At 42.6% G+C, this 18,517-nt stretch overlaps 1 protein-coding gene across 1 annotated transcript in view; it reads right to left on the bottom strand.

Annotated features, from left to right (window-relative positions):
* Positions 1–257: 257 nt before the first annotated feature.
* GATD3A (glutamine amidotransferase like class 1 domain containing 3A) overlaps positions 258–18,517 on the bottom strand; it is a 95,786-nt gene continuing 77,526 nt past the window's right edge. The window contains exons 6-7 of the mRNA XM_030203769.1: positions 1,685–1,841; positions 258–527 (exon numbers count right to left, since the gene is read on the bottom strand). Of these exons, the coding sequence (XP_030059629.1) occupies positions 399–527; positions 1,685–1,841 (286 nt within the window). The 3' untranslated portion in view covers positions 258–398. The remainder of the gene's footprint in view (positions 528–1,684; positions 1,842–18,517) is intronic.

The raw sequence follows: 18,517 nt of genomic DNA, 5'->3' as shown, positions 1-18,517 counted from the left end.
TTCATCTTTAGACATGGATTACCATCTTGATCCTGCAGTGTTTCATGGCTATATTAGGCTGAGGCTGGCTGGAACGGATGACTGAAGAACAATATTAGGTTCCATTTTTCCTTGCTTATCCTTTGTCCTTTCCTCATCTAGATATTCTAGCCTAGTTCTCTTAGCTCCTACAATGACAACATTCTCATGTCATCTGAATTGTACATGTGCTGATATTTTATGGATTACAGTTTTTATGTTTGAATCATTGTCTATGCTTATGGATTAATCTGGTTTTATTTGACAGATTTGTAAACCATGTACATATTATTGGATAGGCAGTATATCAAAATAAATGTGAAACTTGAAATCAGACTGGTAATAATTGCATCTTTCAGCCCCAGATGCTCACAGGTTCCTTATTTTCCTGTCAGCTTCAGGACTCGTTTTACCATGATTCCAATGCCATCGAAAATGTGATGCAATTCTGTTTCGCACATGAAAGCTGGGGTGGTCACTACCCTGTTGTTCAGGTCCACATGAACATCGTGGGCAACAGTCAAGGTATAAAAAAACCACAGTAACTGCTCACATTTAGAAGAGATTGCTGCCATACAACTTTTCCTTATGCCTTCCTGTCACTCACTGAGTCCACCTCTTTCCAGAGGCTTTCCGTTTATCTTCCTTCTTCTGTCCTCTCCTGACACATTCAAAATACCCTCCTGCTACAGAATGATCTGGTCTCCTCAGTAGCCCTTTTCATGCTCTCTTACTACACACACTATCGCCATCTTATATAGTGACTCTCTCTATGCTTCCCTTTCAAATACCAACCTTGTGTTTGCCAGGGGATATGACCCACACTAATCCTACCTTATCAGAAAGATTGTCTAGTAGTACCCTTCCCCCAGGCTTGCCTGAGCTCCCCTGCCATACCTTAAAACGGAAGGCAGAAATTATGTCTACTCACTCCTGTCTCTGGCATTGCTATCTTGAAGAATAGCAGCACACGGTGTATTTTTAAGGTACGGCAGGTGAGTTCATATGGGCCTGGGGGAGGGGTCAAAGTGTGGGACAATGCTACTAAACTCCAGGGCTTTAATTGTTTTTAGTCAGGGAAAGGGGGAGAGGGAGGGGGCCACTAGACTACCACAAAAAATGTTTGAAATGTGGGTAGAAGAGAGGCCACTAGATTACCGTGGAAATGTTTTGAACTGTGGGCAGGATGGGCTGGGCCATCAGGGAAGGGGGCCACTAGACCACAAGTGGGGCCAATGCAAGGCATCAGGTTAGGGTGGGGACAGTGAGTACGTGCCAGCAGACACTCACTCCTCTCAATCAACCCTTCTATGATGCCCTAGCCCTGCCAAAAAGTTTTCCGCAGTAGCTGTGCATCAAAAACCTTTTTTTGTTTTGAATGCTGCAGAATAACAAATCCACATTTGCATTCATTTCAAAGCAGTGTGTGGTAAGAGTTTCCATGCAAGTTAACACCCATGTTGAAATCCTTTCTACTTTGCTATCCCACAGTAAAACTGTTAACCCTGCAATAACTGTGTGGGAAGTTTTCTACATCAGGCCGAGTAGAGAATGGATTGGATTGCCAATCGCCCATTTGGCACTAAACATAATTACACAGCCTGAAGACATAGAAAACAGAAGAGAAATGTTCCTTGTGAAGCTTTAAAAACAGTGCAAAGGATATGTGGACATCTTTTATACAGTGCTTTGCTCCCAGGGCCTTCACAGCCTGTGCTGTTCCTGCATATGGCCATTTCCCATCTTTATCTTCTTCATGGCCCACTGTAACTTCTATCCCAGGCAGTACTTTGGCCGCCAATACTGGAGAAATGCAGCACAAACTGAAAGACAAACATTGTCACTTAGCGAGAGAGAAGGGAGAATATGGAAAGTCAGGCAGAAAAAGGGAAGGATTACCAGGAAAAAAAAGGGGGGAGGGCGGGGAACAGGCTGTCAAGAGACAAAGATTGCTGTTTGTCTCCCTTAGAGAGTTGCACGGGGACAAAAATCTTACCCATCCCCACCCGCCCCTGCTGGAATCTTGCCTGCCCCCACCCATCCCCGCAAAAATTTAACTCATCCCAACCCGTCCCCGCAAGAATTTAACCCATCCCCATCCATCCCCGTAAGAATTTAATGGTACATAAAAGAAAATTCCAGTCAGCTCCCTCAGTCTGTCTCTGGATTTGATCCACAGCACTGTAGGCAAGGAAGAAATGGAAGTTGAAACTTGGAACACTCTGGTGTGCACATATAGGATTTGTCTCTGATTTACTGGCTGAGAGGGCACCACATGCACGCACCAGTAGGTCAGGTGACATCCGATGCTCATGCCTGTGTCATCTGAGGTCTGGGCATCAGCCCGGGAGCAAAGAGGATTGTTTATTTTAAATCATTTATTTATAATTTTTCATTTTACAAGGCTCACTTGCAAACAGTAATACAGAGATGACTGCACATTAATACAAGATAAGAAGAAAACAATCCCAACTAGATATATGGATTATATACAATCTTTCTCTTTCTTAGACTACAAAGTGAAGAAAAATAGGGAGAGTGAGATAAGACAAGGAGATCAATTAAACAGTAAACAGAAAAAAGAAAACATGGTATTAACCTGATTATCCCTAGATATTACTCATCTAATTCATTATTCCACATTGATCATCTGGTTGGCTTCTTCAAGACCAAATACGGTGTATAGTCAATTCATTTCATTGAGAACATACTTATTGTCCGGATTTTTGTTAGAAATAATACATCTGATTACATTCTCTCTCTTTTAAAAAAACAGAAATTATTTAACAATACATATACTTAAGTCTCTAATTCAAATCCCACTGATTAAAGCAATCCCAGTTTTCACAGGCTTCACTCCTTTAGAAGTAATAATTAAAGAAATATTTCTGAGGAAAACTTTAGAAGTCATACCAGGAACTCTGGGAAAAACAATAATCTCGACATTAATCATCCACAATAACATCCACCTTATCATTCAAAGTTTCTGGTCCATTATCATTTTCAGGATCATAACCACTTCTAGCTTGTGTAGAACTTCATTTATTATATAAATTTTTCACTCTCAAAGGGTTCAGTCAAATTGTCCATGTAACTCTCCAATAAGATTATATCTGAAACAAAGTTATTTACTACCGCCGTCAGGTCCCGAAGCGCCTTCCAGATGGCATTCAATGTAACCTCCACAGAAGCCAAAAACTCCAAGGTGATTTCTCTTGAGGTGTTTAGGAGTGGTTCCGCCGATTCGGGTTCTGCGTAAACATCCTCCGTTTCAGCAAGGTGGTGTCCCTTCGGAGGGGGGGATTAATTGTAACATAGGAAGTGACAGCAAATAAAGATCTGAATGGTCCATCCAGTCTGCCCAATAGTCACACTCATTATCAATTCATGATTAAATCAATGAGTGTGATATTATATACTTGATTATGGTCTCTCTTTCGTGTTTCTGGAACATAGACCATAGAAGTCTATCTGGCCCTATCCTTAAGTTCCAACTGCTGGAGTTGCCATTGAAGCCCACTCCAGTCTATTCGTCTTCTCATTTGTGGGACACAGACTGTAAAAATCTGTCCAGTACGGTCCTTATGTTCCAGGCACTGAAGTTGCTGTCTAAGCCCTTTCCAGCCCGTCCTAAACCAGATTGTCATGTATGAGACACAGACCATACAAGTCTGCCCGGTATCAGCCCTAGTTCATCACAGCTAGAGTCGTCATCTAAGCATCGCTTGACACATCCACACACATGTAGCCATTTAAGGTTAGGTTTTTTATAACTTCCATTTTCTAATTAGAAGTCCTCTGTGTTCATCCCATGCCTTTTTGAATTCCGTCATCATTTGTGTCTCTACCACCTCCTTAATGGAAGACTTTCCACATTTGTGCTGTTAAAGCAAGGAAGAAGAAGAGGAGGAGGAAGAGGAGACCGCACTCAAAGAACTTGGTACTCGGAAGATGAGAGGCTGGTGCAGGTGCAGCTTACACTTCCATGGGAACCCCGCAGGAACTGCCTCCATCCCCGCGGGAACCCTGCAGGAACAGCCTCTGTCCCCGCGGGAATCCCTATGCCTTAATCCTGCCCTGATTTCTTTACACATAGAACCATGATATCAAAAATTTAAAACAAAACTGTTCTTGACAGTAGGGTACAGACAGGGGACTTTGGCATGCAGTGGGGACAGGATTTCTGTACTAGTAAATTTTAACGTCCTTTCCTTTTCTGTGATTATTTGTAAATGCAAACTGCCTACATAAGTACATAAGTATTACCATACTAGGAAAGACCAAAGGTCCATCAAGCCCAGCATCCTGTTTCCAACAGTGGCCAATACAGGTCACATGTACCTGGCAAGATCCCAAAAAAGTACAAAACATTTTATATTGCTTATTCCAGAAATAGTGGATTTTCCCCAAGTTCATTTAATAATGGTCTATGGACTCTTCCTTTAGGAAGCTGTCCAAACATTTATTAAACTCCGCTAAGCTAACCACCTTTACCACATTCTCTGGCAACCAATTCGTTTTAAATTTACTACATTGTAGCTTCATCACATGCCCCCTAGTCCTAGTATTTTTGGATAGTGTAAACAGATGCTTCACATCTACCCGTTCCAACTCCACTCATTATTATTATTTTTTTTTATTGAATTTAAACATTTACAAGCTATACACTTGATTCCAGCAATATCGAGCTAATGTTTTCCAAACAAAATATTTAACCAAGTAAAGAAATAAAATATAAACAGATTTCAACAATACTACAGGTATTACATAAAGTAAATATAGCTCAGCATCAGACCACAATTACAGTAGGGGGCTAAAAATAATAGGAGAACAAAAAGAAGCATTTATTACAGGAAATATGGCCTGGCCGATTAGCACATTATTTATCTTAAATCAACTTGCGATAGAATTTATTTGGTTAAACTTTTCTGATCCAAAAACATTTGAGCTGATCAGCCTCAAGGAAGACATATTTGTTATTCATGTAGTAAACAATACATTTGCAGGGATATACCAACATAAACTTTGCTCCTATAGCTTTAGTCTCTTCCCTTAAAGCTAGAAATAATTTTCGTCTATCCTGAGTCGTCTTAGTCACATCAGGATATATCCATATCCTAGCCCCACAGAAAAAAGTCAAACCATTTTTAAAGTACAATTTCACCAAAGAATTCAAGTCTTGTTCAAAGACAAATGAGACTAAGACTGAACTTCGGGTCTTTATATCCGATAGTGACTGTTCTAATATTGCTGAAATATCCAAGGATTCTCTCTCTTGTTCTTGTGTATGAAGAACTACATTTTTCTTATCTTCCACAGATTTTATCGAATTTGGTAAATTGTAAATCTTATTAATTGGAGGCAACAGGGAAGATGAATAATGAAGTATTTCTGTGAGGTATTTCTTAAAAAGTTCAAAGACAGAAATTCCTGAAACAACCGGAAAGTTCAGTATTCTCAGATTCAGTCTCCTATTGTAATTTTCAATCTGATCAATTTTGCGATTTATTATTATATTATCTTTAATCACTGCTGTTGTCATTGATTTCAGATTTGTAAAGTCCGTCTGAACCTGAGAAATTTGAGATGTCGAGTCACTTTTCAATTGTTCAAACGCTGTAGCTAGGGAATCAAGTTTACTCACTATTGCAGCAGTTTCTGAAGCTGTCTTCCTTGAAGCCGTCGTCAGTTCTTGAATCGCTTCCCAAATCAATTCTAGCGTCACCATCTGGGGAACCTTCTGTTCCAAGCTGGTTGTCTCAGCGTCTCGAGGCGTGCTACCGCCCAACGAGGAGTCGTAATTGCCGCATTCCGGTTTTTCCAGCTCCTCCAGCTCACCTTTCTCAAAAGCTGGTCGCGGTGGAGGGTTGATTTCTGGCGGGGACAAAGATGTTTCAAGCCCTTGGGGCATCGATGCTCCTCCATCGGCTTCCCCTGCAGGGATTACCACGCCAACTTCCGGTGCTCGACTCGCTGTGAAACGGTCTATTGTTAGCTGTACCGGTGAAGACATAAGGCTCATCGACGGTTGAGTTCTTACCAAACCTTTTCTCTTGGTATGTGGCATTATTTCTTATTGAATAATTTGAGGAAACACAGAGACCAGCTAAACGCAACCAGATCACTCAAGAGTCGTGACCGCCATTTTGACACCCCCCCCCCCAACTCCACTCATTATTTTATAGACCTCTATCATATCTCCTCTCAGTCGCCTTTTCTCCAAGCTGTAGAGCCCTAGCTGCTTTAGCCTTTCCTCATAGGGAAGTCGTCCCATCCTCTTTATCATTTTCATCGCCCTTCTCTGCACCTTTTCTAATTCCACTATATCTTTTTTGAGATGCGGCAACCAGAATTGCAAACACCCACAGAAGGTGAACTCTCCACAGGAAAACCAATGAAAGGCAAAACACACAGTGGATCCAAAAAAGTCCTCTCACAATGAGTGTCTTCCTGAACACTCATTGTGAGAGGACTTTTTTGCAACCAGAATTGAACATAATACTCAAGGTGCGGTTGCACCATGGAGCGATACAAAGGCATTATAACATCCTCATTTTTGTTTTCCATTTCTTTCTTAATAATACCTAACATTATATTTGCTTTCTTAGCCGTAGCAGCACACTAAGCAGAAGGTTTCAAAGTATCATCAATGACGACACCTAGATCCCTTTCTTGGTCTGTGACTCCTAACGTGGAACCTTGCATGACGTAGCTATAATTCAGGTTCCTCTTTCCCACATGCATCATTTTGCACTTGCTCACATTAAACATCATCTGCCATTTAGACACCTAGTCTCCCAGTCTCATAAGGTCCTCTTGTAATTTTTCACAATCCTCCTCCGATTTAACGACTTTGAATAAACTTTGTGTCATCAGCAAATTTAATTACCTCACTAGTTACTCCCATCTCTAGGTCATTTATAAATATGTTAAAAAGCAGCAGTCCCAGCACAGATCCCTGGGGAACCCCACTAACTACCCTTCTCCATTGAGAATACTGACCATTTAACCTTACTCTCTGTTTTCTATCTTTTAACCAGTTTTTAATCCACAATAGAACACTACCTCCTATCCCATGACTCTCCAATTTCCTCTGGAGTGTTTCATGAGGTACTTTGTCAAACGCCTTCTGAAAATCCAGATACACAATATCAACCGGCTCACCTTGTTCACCCATTCAAAGAAATGTAGTAGATTGGTGAGGCAAGATTTCCCTTCACTAAATCCATGTTGACTTTGTCTCAATAATCCATGTAAGTTTGTTCTTTATAATAATCTCTACCATTTTGCCTGGCACCAATGTCAGACTCACCGGTCTATAATTTCCCGGATCTCCTCTAGAACCTTTTTAAAAAATCGGCGTTACATTGATTTAAAGAGAAATTACATATTACTAACAATAGCTCTGCAAGCTCATTTTTCAGTTCTATCAGTACTCTGGGATGAATACCATCCGGTCCAGGAGATTTGCTACTCTTCAGTTTGTAGAACTGCCCCATTACATCCTCCACGTTTACAGAGAATTCATTGTTTCTCCGACTCGTCAGCTTCGAATACCATTTCCGGCATCGGTATCCCACCCAAATCTTCCTCGGTGAAGACCGAAGCAAAGAATTAATTTAATCTCTCTGCTACGGTTTTGTCTTCCCTGATCGCCCCTTTTACTCCTCGGTCATCTAGCGGTCCAACCGATTCTTTTGCCAGCTTCCTGAATTTAATATACCTAAAAAAACTTTTACTGTGTGTTTTTGCCTCCAACGCAATCTTTTTTTCAAAGTCCCTCTTAGCCTTCCTTATCAGCGCTTTGCATTTGACTTGACATTTCTTATGTTGTTTCTTATTATTTTCAGTCAGTACCTTCTTCCATTTTCTGAAGGATTTTCTTTTAGCTCTAATAGCTTCCTTCACCTCACATTTTAACCATGCTGGCTGTCGTTTGGTCTTCCGTCCTCCTTTATTAATACGCGGAATATATTTGGCCTGGGCTTCCAGTTTTTGAACAGCATCCACACCTGATGTAAATTTTTGACCCTCACAGCCGCTCCTCTAAGTTTTTTTTCACCGTTCTTCTCATTTTATCATAATCTCCTTTTTGAAAGTTAAACGCTAATGTATTTGATTTATTATGTATACTTACTTCAAAGCTAATATCAAATCCGATCATATTATGATCACTGTTATCAACCGGCCCCAGCACCATCACCTCCCGCACCAGATCATGCGCTCCACTAAGGACTAGGTCTAGATTTTTCCTTCTCTCGTCGGCTCCTGTACCAGCTGCTCCATAAAGCTGTCCTTGATTTCATCAAGGAATTTTACCTCCCTAGTGTGTCCCGATGTTACATTTACCCAGTCAATATCGGGGTAATTGAAATCATCCATTATTATTGTGTTGCCCAGTTTTTTGCGTCCCTAATTTCCTTTACTGATGGTGCAGTATATCAAATAATGAAAAAAATTGGAAACTTGGAAAACAAAGGTACTTATCTGTAGTATGTGTTCTCCGAGGACAAGTAGGATGAATATTCTTGCATGTGGGTGACCTCAACCCTTTCTGCCCAACCTACATTCTCAAAGCTTTTGGAAGTGGTGCATCATTCAAGCACAAGTCTTCTAGCCTGCCATCATGTGGGATTTTGTCAGTCTATTATATAGATATGTAAGAATATTCATCCTGCTGTCCTCAGAAAACATCTGCTTCAGGTCAGTAACAGTCTTCTATGAGGTCAAGCAGAATGATAATATTCTTACATGTGGGAATCCCTAGTACCAGGCTCCCTTATACAAAAAAAAATAGGTATAACAAGGCCCACAACAGGACAAGAGGAACCAGATAAATTTATGACTCATTAAAAATTGTTTTTCCTTTCCCTCTCTTTTTCTGGCAGCCTGGAACAGAAAGGAATGGGCCGGGGTGGGGGGAGCTGGATTCTAGACTCCAAATAGATTTAGAAAGACTGACTGACCAAACCAACTGTTGTGTTGGGACTCTTGTTCTAAACAGAAATGAGATGTAAATGTGTGGACTGAAGACTATATTGCAGCTCTGCAAGTTTCCTCTATGGAGACTGATCTCATAAGTACATAAGTATTGCCATACTGGGAAAGACAAAAGGTCCATCGAGCCCAGCATCCTGTTTCCAACAGTGGCCAATCCAAGTCACAAATACCCGGCAAGATCCCAAAAATGTACAAAACATTTTATACTGCTTATCCCCAGAAATAGTGGATTTTCCCCAAGTCCATTTAATAACAGTCTATGGACTTTTCCTTTAGAAAGCCGTCCAAACCTTTTTTAAACTCCGCTAAGCTACTAATGTAGCCATGGCTCTGATATTATGAGCTATGATATGATCCTCAAGAGTCAGCCTGGCCTGGGCATAAGTAAAGGAAATGCAGTCCACTAGCCAATTTGAAAGAGTGTGTTTACCGATAGCAGCTCCCATCCTATTTGGGCCAAAAGAAACAAAAAGCTGGGTAGACTGTCTATGGGCTACAGTCCCACTCCAGATAAAAAGCGAAGGCTCTCTTGCAGACCAGTGTGTGAATGCACTTTCACCTTTTTCGGTATGAGGTTTTGGAAAATATGTTCGGTATGAGGTTTTGGAAAAAATGTTGATATATCGATTGAATGGTTAAGATTGAAATCTGGCGGTAAAAAGAAGCAGATCAAAATCAGGAGTATTTTCTTCAAATATTTATTCTCTCTGAAGTCTAAAATAAAACAAGCCTGACACTCCTCACGTTTTGTCCACCCAAGGGCTGCGTCGGGGCTAAATAACGCTAACAAAATATTTTAAGTAAAAAAATAAATGAAGGATAAATCAATAATTGGACATAAAAACATAAATAAAAATACCTAAACATGTACATAAGAGTTAATTTTATCAAAATAAATAAAAACTCATTAATTATACTATATATCAAAAAACACAATGATTAGATGTATAAATTTAAAAAATGATTAAAAAAAAAAAAAAAGGTAATAAAAGGACCCCTACCTAAGTGGTGCTTAAAATCACCTCACCAACTTGACCACAGCTATAAAATAAATACAAAAAATAAACAATAAATACATAGCTTAAAAACAGGCTCCAAAATTACAGCTCATATAACTATAATGAATCATCCGAACAAACTTCTTACTAGCTCGCTCCAAAAGATGGTAGATTTCACAAAGCATACAAGAAGTAGTAACTCTGACAGCAATTCTGCTATCAGGAATGCCTGTATATATCACCCGACTAAAAGGTCAAAGGTCCTTTAGTCACAAAAAATAAATAATATACCAAAAGGTGCATAAATAAATACAGATCAAAATATCAACAAATAAAAAGATAAGTGAATCACTAGAAACATGCTAAAAACGCCATATAAAGATTTAAATAATACAAATGGACCCATGTAAAAAGTGGCACCAAGAATCGGGGAAGCAGTATAAGTCGTTAAAACATCATAAACTGCTTCCAATGCAAATTGCTAAAAAACAGTGAAAAACCAAGTAAGAGATATACAAAACAAAAATACTTTAAAACACTAACTTCCTCGGTGCGATGATGTCAATGACCCTGTGGGCTGAAGTGACCACCATCAAAAATAGGACCTTACAAGATCAGGTACTTCAGCAGCTCAAAAGGAGCTTTCATTAGCTTGGTTAACATGACTTGAGATCCCATGACACTGCAGGGGACTTAATCAATCGAAGCAAGCCCCATATAAAGCAGAGATGGGTTTTCCTTCTACCCATTGATGGTAGCTGCCAATTGCATTATGGTGAACCCTAATGGAGCTGGTTTCCAGATTTGACTCTGAAAGATGTGTGATTTTTTTTTTGTACAGAACAGGAAAAGATAGGACCTTGCCCTCCACTATCACTTAAAACCTCTTCCACTTAGGATCTTCAAACGGAATCTCTTCTAGAAGCCAGCAGAACCCGAAAGACACTCTCCAGCAAGAAATCTACTACTACCCTCTCAACAACCAAGCCAGGAGAGGTAGGGAACTGGAGATCAGGATGCAGTACAGACCCCCTCTCTCCTGGGTGATGAGAGTTGGGAAACACTTCAATCTCCAAAGGTCTACAGAGGCAAGCTCGAAGAAGAAGTGGGAACCAGGTATATTTTGGCCAATGGGACATGATCAGAAAAAAGCTTCCTTGGGCCTAAGAGTTTCAGTATAGTTTTCACTATGAGAGGTGTAGGAGGATACGTGTACAGAAGACCCTTTCCCTAGTGGAGCAGAAAGGCATCTGAGGATAGTCTGCCATGTGATTGTAGTCTGGAGCATAACTGAGGGACTTTCTTGAGGTGATACAAGGGGGGTGCCCCGCTCTTGAAAGATCTTCTCGGCTATGCCCATGTCCAGAGACTACTTGTGTGGTTGCAGGACCTGACAGCCTGTCTGCCAGACAGTTCTTTCCTCACCAGCATAGTGGCTCTAAGCATCATTCCCTGGAATATGGCCCATTTCCACATCCTAACTGCTTCCTAACATTAGTTACGATCCCATGCCTCCCTGCTTGTTGATGTAGTACACTGCAACCTGATTTTCTGTTTGAATTAGAATAATCTGATTTGTCAACCAATCTCTGAAAGCCTTTATAATGCTCCAGACTACACATACCTCCAGGAGCAGACCACAGACCTTGAGTGTGGAATTCATCTATACGCACTCCCCATCTCAGGTTGAATGCATCTGTTGGCAAAGTCTTTTGAACTGGAGGAATTTGGAAGGAAATCCCTTTTGGCCAAATTGGACTAAACCATCCACCAGAATAGAAATTCCTTGAGAGAAACCATGACAGATATTACATCCCACAGGTGCCCTCTGGCTTGATACCACTGGGAAGATAAGGTCAATTGAGCTCATTTCAAATAGAGATGTGCCAAGGGAGTTATATGGATAGAGAGACCAAGAGGGGCATAATCAAAAGGGATGTCTAAGTTTTGATGAGGACGTCCTCGCAAAACATCCCGATGCAGGGGCTCGAAACAAGATGGACGTCCATCTTTCGTTTCGATAATACGGTCAGGGACATCCAAATCTTGACATTTTGGTCGTCCTTAGAGTTGGTCATCCCTAGACTTGGTCATTTCTGATTTTCGGCGATAATGGAAACCAAGGATGTCCATCTCAGAAACAACCAAATGAAAGCCCTTTGGTTGTGGGAGGAGCCAGCATTTCTAATGTACAGGTCCCCCTGACGTGCCAGGACACCAACCGGGCACCCTAGGGGGCACTGCAGTGGACTTCAGAAATTGCTCCCAGGTACATAGCTCCCTTACCTTGTGTGCTGAGCCACCCAACCCCCCCCCCCCTAAAGCCCACTACCCACAACTGTACACCACTATCATAGCCCTTACAGGTGAAGGGGGGCACCTAGATGTGGGTACAATGGGTTTCTGGTGGGTGTTGGAGGGCTGTTTCCTCCACAAATGTAACAGGTGGGGGGGTGGGTATGGGCCTGGGTCCGCCTGCCTGAAGTGCACCCACTAAAACTGCTCCAGGGACCTGCATACTGCTGTCATGGACCTGAGTATGACATCTGAGGCTGGCAAAAAATATTTTGAAAGATATTTTTTTGAGGGTGGGCGGGGGTTAGTGATCACTGGGTGGAGTGGTGGAGGGGCTTCTGTGTTTCAATGACTCAGAGGGCTATGCTGAAGGGTTACCCATATCAGACAGGTCTCTGAGGAGAAACCAGACAAAGAGTGTCCCAAACTGGGAGAGTGGTAAGATGGTGACCTGAAGTTCGTATGCCCAGCGGCCCAGCGGCCCAGCTGCCCTCTGAAGTTTTGTCTTCTTTATGTAAATTCCCTCTCTGCAATTGCACTTTCCTTAACTGAGAGGAAGGGAACAACCAGCGGTCAGCCGCTGATGGCCAGCGTTTTGTCCCCTGAGCAGCAAGTGTGGGACCACTGCGTGTCAAACTGCCCACAGATGAAAGGGTTGGTGAGTCCTTTGATTAGCGCCGGCGAAGGAGCGTCGACGCTCTTGGACCTGGAAAAACAACTCCATCGCTCCCGAATTATTCAACCACCATGTCCAAAGGAGTGAAGGAGTGAGTTAGAGGCATATGCTGAAACGGAGGACGTTTACAGCAGAACCCGAATCGGCGGAACCACTCCTAAACACCTGAAGAGAAATCACCTTGGAGTTTTTGGCTTCTGTGGAGGTTACATTGAATGCCATCTGGAAGGCGCTTCAGGACCTGACGGCGGTAGTAAATAACTTTGTTTCAGATATAATCTTATTGGAGACTTACATGGACAATTTGACTGAACCCTTTGAGAGTGAAAAATTGATATAGTAAATGAAGTTCTACCCAAGCTAGAAGTGGTTATGATCCTGAAAATGATAATGGACCAGAAACTTTGAATGATAAGGTGGATGTTATTGTGGATGATTAATGTCGAGATTACTGTTTTTCCCAGAGTTCCAGGTATGACGCCTAAAGTTCTCCTCAGAAATATTTCCTTAATTATTACTTCGAAAGGAGTGAAGCCTGTGAAAACTGGGATTGCTTTAATCAGTGGGATTTGAATTAGAGACTTAAGTATATGTATTGTTAAATAATTTCTGGTTTTTAAAAGAGAGAGAATAATCTGGACAATAAGTATGTTCTCAATGAAATGAATTGACTATACATCGTATTTGGTCTTGAAGAAGCCAACCAGATGATCAATGTGGAATAATGAATTAGATGAGTAATATCTGGGGATAATCAGGTTAATACCATGTTTTCTTTTTTTCTGTTTACTGTTTAATTAATCTCCTTGTCTTATCTCACTCTCCCTATTTTTCTTCACTTTGTAGTCTAAGAAAGAGAAAGATTGTATATAATCCATATATTTAGTTGGGATTGTTTTCTTATCTTTTATTAATGTGCAGTCATCTCTGTATTACTGTTTGCAAGTGACCCTTGTAAAATGAAAAATTATAAATAAATGATTAAAAAAATATACATATATATTTTTTGCCAACCTCTAATATCATACCCAGCTCCATGACAGCAGTATGCAGGTCCCTGGAGCAGTTTTAGTGGGTGCAGTGCACTTCAGGCAGGCGGACCCCACCACCTGTTAAATTTGTGGTGGTAAATGTGAGCCCTTCAAAACCCACCAGAAACCCACTGTACCCACATGTAGGTGCCCCCTTCACCCATAAGGGCTATGGTAGTGGTGTACAGTTGTGGGGAGTGGGTTTTGTGGGGCTCAGCACACAAGGTAAGGGAGCTATGTACCTGGGAGCTTTTTCTGAAGTCCACTGCAGTGCCCCCTAGGGTGCCCAGTTGGTGTCCTGGCATGTCAGGGGGACCAGTGCACTACGAATGCTGGCTCCTCCCACGACCAAAGGGCTTGCATTTGGTCATTTCTGAGATGGGCGTCCTTAGTTTCCATTATGGCCGAAAATCAGAAATGACCAAGTCTAAGGATGACCAAGTCTAAGGATGACCATCTCTAGGGATGACCTAAATGTTAAGATTTGGGAGTCCGGGAGAGGAAGTGATGTCACGGACTGGGATGGCAGCTTGAATGCGGAGCTCCGTCGGGGCATTGTTTAGAGCGAGCAAATCCCACAGACTTGAGCAGCATCCCAAAGAGTGCATCAAAGGGGAAAGGTCCCTGAGGTATGCCGCCAAAGAAGGGACTGGAGTGATTCCGTTTTTCGACGGATCAAAGTAAGAAAACGCCGACGGCTTTGGTGGGGCCACAGCAGAGTGAAGCAAAGATGGCGGCGAATCCGTCTGCGGCCGGGGAGCACGCTGAGGAGGGACTCGAGGCTGGCGAGATTGCAAAATTGGAAGTAGTGGCTTGGTTTCAAGACTTGAAGGCCGATCTGGCGGGGGTCCGAAAGGAAATATAAACTGCCCTGAGAGAAATTAGGGCTGAAATTTGCGACTTGGGAACGTGTGTCGGTGAGGTGGAGGAGGAAATGGAGTCTCTTAAGCAGGATATGGAGAAAATGCATAAAGTGGTGAATGCTGACACGCGGGAATTACAACACCTCAGGCAGCAGGTGGAAGACCTGGAGAATAGATTGCGCCGAAACAATTTGCGATTCAAAGGAATCCCTGACTTGGATATATTTAGCAACTGTGAACCAGTGATTCATGAGTTGTGTGGGTTCATTTTGAATTCTGAGGAAGCGGTCAACTACCAGACCTCCGCATTCAGAGAGCGCACAGAGTGGCTGGCCCGCAGCGAGAATCTAACCTGAGGGACATTGTAGTGTGTTTTGCTGACTTCCCCATGAAGGAGAAGATATTGTCTAAAGCGAGGCAGCAAAAAGAGATTCTTTGGAAAAACTGTAAGATTGGAGTGTTTCAAGATCTGGCATGGACTACTTTGCAAAAGCGTCTATCCTTTTGAGAAGCCATGATATTTATGAGGTCAAAGGAGATCTGGTACAGGTGGCTATTCCCATTTGGGATGTGGCTAACGGTGGACGGTAAATCGCATAAAGACCCTGGATGAAGCATGGTTAATATTGCGATCTTTGGGGTGTAGAGATGTTCCAATTCAGAAGGAGTTACTGGAGACCGCCAAGGAACCCAGAGCGGATTCAGCATGGCAAAGGGTGGTGGATCAGGGGAAGAATTCTGACAAGCACGCTTCCTGAAGGAACACAGACTTATGCAGACTAGTGGAAGATTGATTAATTCATTGAGAACATTATGCAGATAAGGAATTATTTAGAGGGTGCTATGTATAGGGGATCTGTAGGGGAGAAGGGAGGGAGGGCAGGGTACCCTGGGGAGTATGGGAATATGTTGAAAGCTGGTGAGGTGTGAGATGGAACTGGAAGGATTTTGGGTGAGGGAATTAAAATTATGCAAGTTTGGGGGTGGAGGGATCGAGGGAGGTTGGGTAGAAGGGTATGGGATGAATAAATGCAGTGGATGTGGATGAATGTGGGGTGATGGGAGGGTTAGGGATTAGCTTTTGAGAGGTTAAAGTCCTGGGTGAGTGAGTTGATTCCTCGTGGGATGGCTGATTTACTGTTAGAGAGATCAGCTAAAGGGAAAAGGAGGGGTGGGGATATGCTAGAGCAGAGGAGAGTGGGTTTGGAGCAGGGGGAAGGCAGGGATCACCTGTGGGGTAGGGGAGAGACCTTATTGGTGGGTACATGGAATGTAAACGGGCTAAATAATCAGGGGAAGCGCAGTAGAGTATTTAAGGAGTTGGGCAGGCTGAAGTGGGACGTAACGTTTTTGCAAGAAACATACTTGACCGAGAGATACTCGCATGCTGCGTCGTAGGCCTTTTCAGGAAGTGGTGGTACATCAGGGAATAAGGACCAAAAAGGATGGGGGGAGTGGCCATTTTGATAAGACAAACTTGTGGGTTTGTGAGGTGTTTCGAGATACCAGTGGGTGTTGTGTGGCCCTCAGAGGGTGATTGCAGGGCAAGAAGCTGACATCGATTAACGTTTATGCTCCGAATGTGGGGCAGAGGGAATTCTTTCAAACCTTAACCCTTTAGTGTCCAATGTTCCCGTAATAAACCATATGGGAACAGATTGATGGGAACATTGAACACTAGGTTAAAATAAAAATTTTGGGATTTGTAGGAGGGCAGGTCGTGGTAGATGGGGGGGGATTTTAATATTGCCCCGGATGCAAGACTAGATCACTCGACAGGAGGAGGGCAGCACAGTGACCCTGGGCGGAGAGCATAGTTACAAATTTTTAAGGGGTTGGAGGTGGTGGATTGTTGGAGGTTGTTACATGGGGTGCAGCAAAATTACACCTTTTATTCACTTGCAACGCAGACATTCCCGGATAGATGGGTTATGGGTGCATCACAATGGATGGCATATGGTGGGGGCTGCTGAGATAGAGACCATTTGTGTTTCTGATCATGCGCCAATGTGGATTAAATTAACTGGGTTGGGTCAATGCAGGCGACAAGGAGTCTGGAGACTTAATGAGTCACTGCTTGGAGATGAGAAAGTGCAGGAAGATATTAAGCTTACTATTCAAGAGTTCCGTCGCTTTAATGACAATGGGGAAGTAACTGATGGGGTGTTATGGGATCCGATAAAGGTAGTGGTGAAGGGTGCCTTGATTAAGTAGGGGTCGCGCAAGAAAAGGGAAAAAGGGCAGCACTCGCTGCCTTTGCAGATGAGGTTATTGCACTTAGAAAAGTTGCATAAAGGAAACCCTACACCGCAGGTATGGGAAGACCTTAAGTGAGGGGAAATAGCCCAATTGCAGATGGTAGATGTGGATTTTATGAGCACCAGCTAAACAGCAGTATTTTGAGTTTGCTAATAAATCAAGTGCAATGTTGGCCCATTATTTACAGGCGAGGAGAGGGCGCTCCTTTATTCAAAAGATGAAAGATGATAGGGGAGGTTGGCACTATGCTGATTCAAAATGGAAAATAAAAAAGAGCAGATCGTTTACAAGAAAAACGTAATTTATTATTAGAAAACAATATAGCAATATTTGTATACACACAAACAGCCCGACACAGGCTGTGTTTCGCCCAACAGGGCTGCTTCAGGGGCTATAAAAAAACATATAAATTGTCTGTTATATTATCAAACTACATATATAGATGACATATATATATATATATATACAGTGGGGGAAATAAGTATTTGATCCCTTGCTGATTTTGTAAGTTTGCCCACTGACAAAGACATGAGCAGCCCATAATTGAAGGGTAGGTTATTGGTAACAGTGAGAGATAGCACATCACAAATTAAATCTGGAAAATCACATTTTGGAAAGTATATGAATTTATTTGCATTCTGCAGAGGGAAATAAGTATTTGATCCCTCTGGCAAACAAGACCTAATACTTGGTGGCAAAACCCTTGTTGGCAAGCACAGCGGTCAGACGTCTTCTGTAGTTGATGATGAGGTTTGCACACATGTCAGGAGGAATTTTGGTCCACTCCTCTTTGCAGATCATCTCTAAATCATTAAGAGTTCTGGGCTGTCGCTTGGCACCTCGCATCTTCAGCTCCCTCCATAAGTTTTCAATGGGATTAAGGTCTGGTGACTGGCTAGGCCACTCCATGACCCTAATGTGCTTCTTCCTGAGCCACTCCTTTGTTGCCTTGGCTGTATGTTTGGGGTCATTGTCGTGCTGGAAGACCCAGCCACGACCCATTTTTAAGGCCCTGGCGGAGGGAAGGAGGTTGTCACTCAGAATTGTACGGTACATGGCCCCATCCATTCTCCCATTGATGCGGTGAAGTAGTCCTGTGCCCTTAGCAGAGAAACACCCCCAAAACATAACATTTCCACCTCCATGCTTGACAGTGGGGACGGTGTTCTTTGGGTCATAGGCAGCATTTCTCTTCCTCCAAACACGGCGAGTTGAGTTCATGCCAAAGAGCTCAATTTTTGTCTCATCTGACCACAGCACCTTCTCCCAATCACTCTCGGCATCATCCAGGTGTTCACTGGCAAACTTCAGACGGGCCGTCACATGTGCCTTCCGGAGCAGGGGGACCTTGCGGGCACTGCAGGATTGCAATCCGTT

Source organism: Microcaecilia unicolor, chromosome 5, assembly GCF_901765095.1.
Source record: "Microcaecilia unicolor chromosome 5, aMicUni1.1, whole genome shotgun sequence".
Lineage (NCBI taxonomy): Eukaryota > Metazoa > Chordata > Amphibia > Gymnophiona > Siphonopidae > Microcaecilia > Microcaecilia unicolor.
The sequence above is the reverse complement of the archived record's forward strand: the minus strand, read 5'-3'. Positions and strand labels throughout refer to the sequence as shown.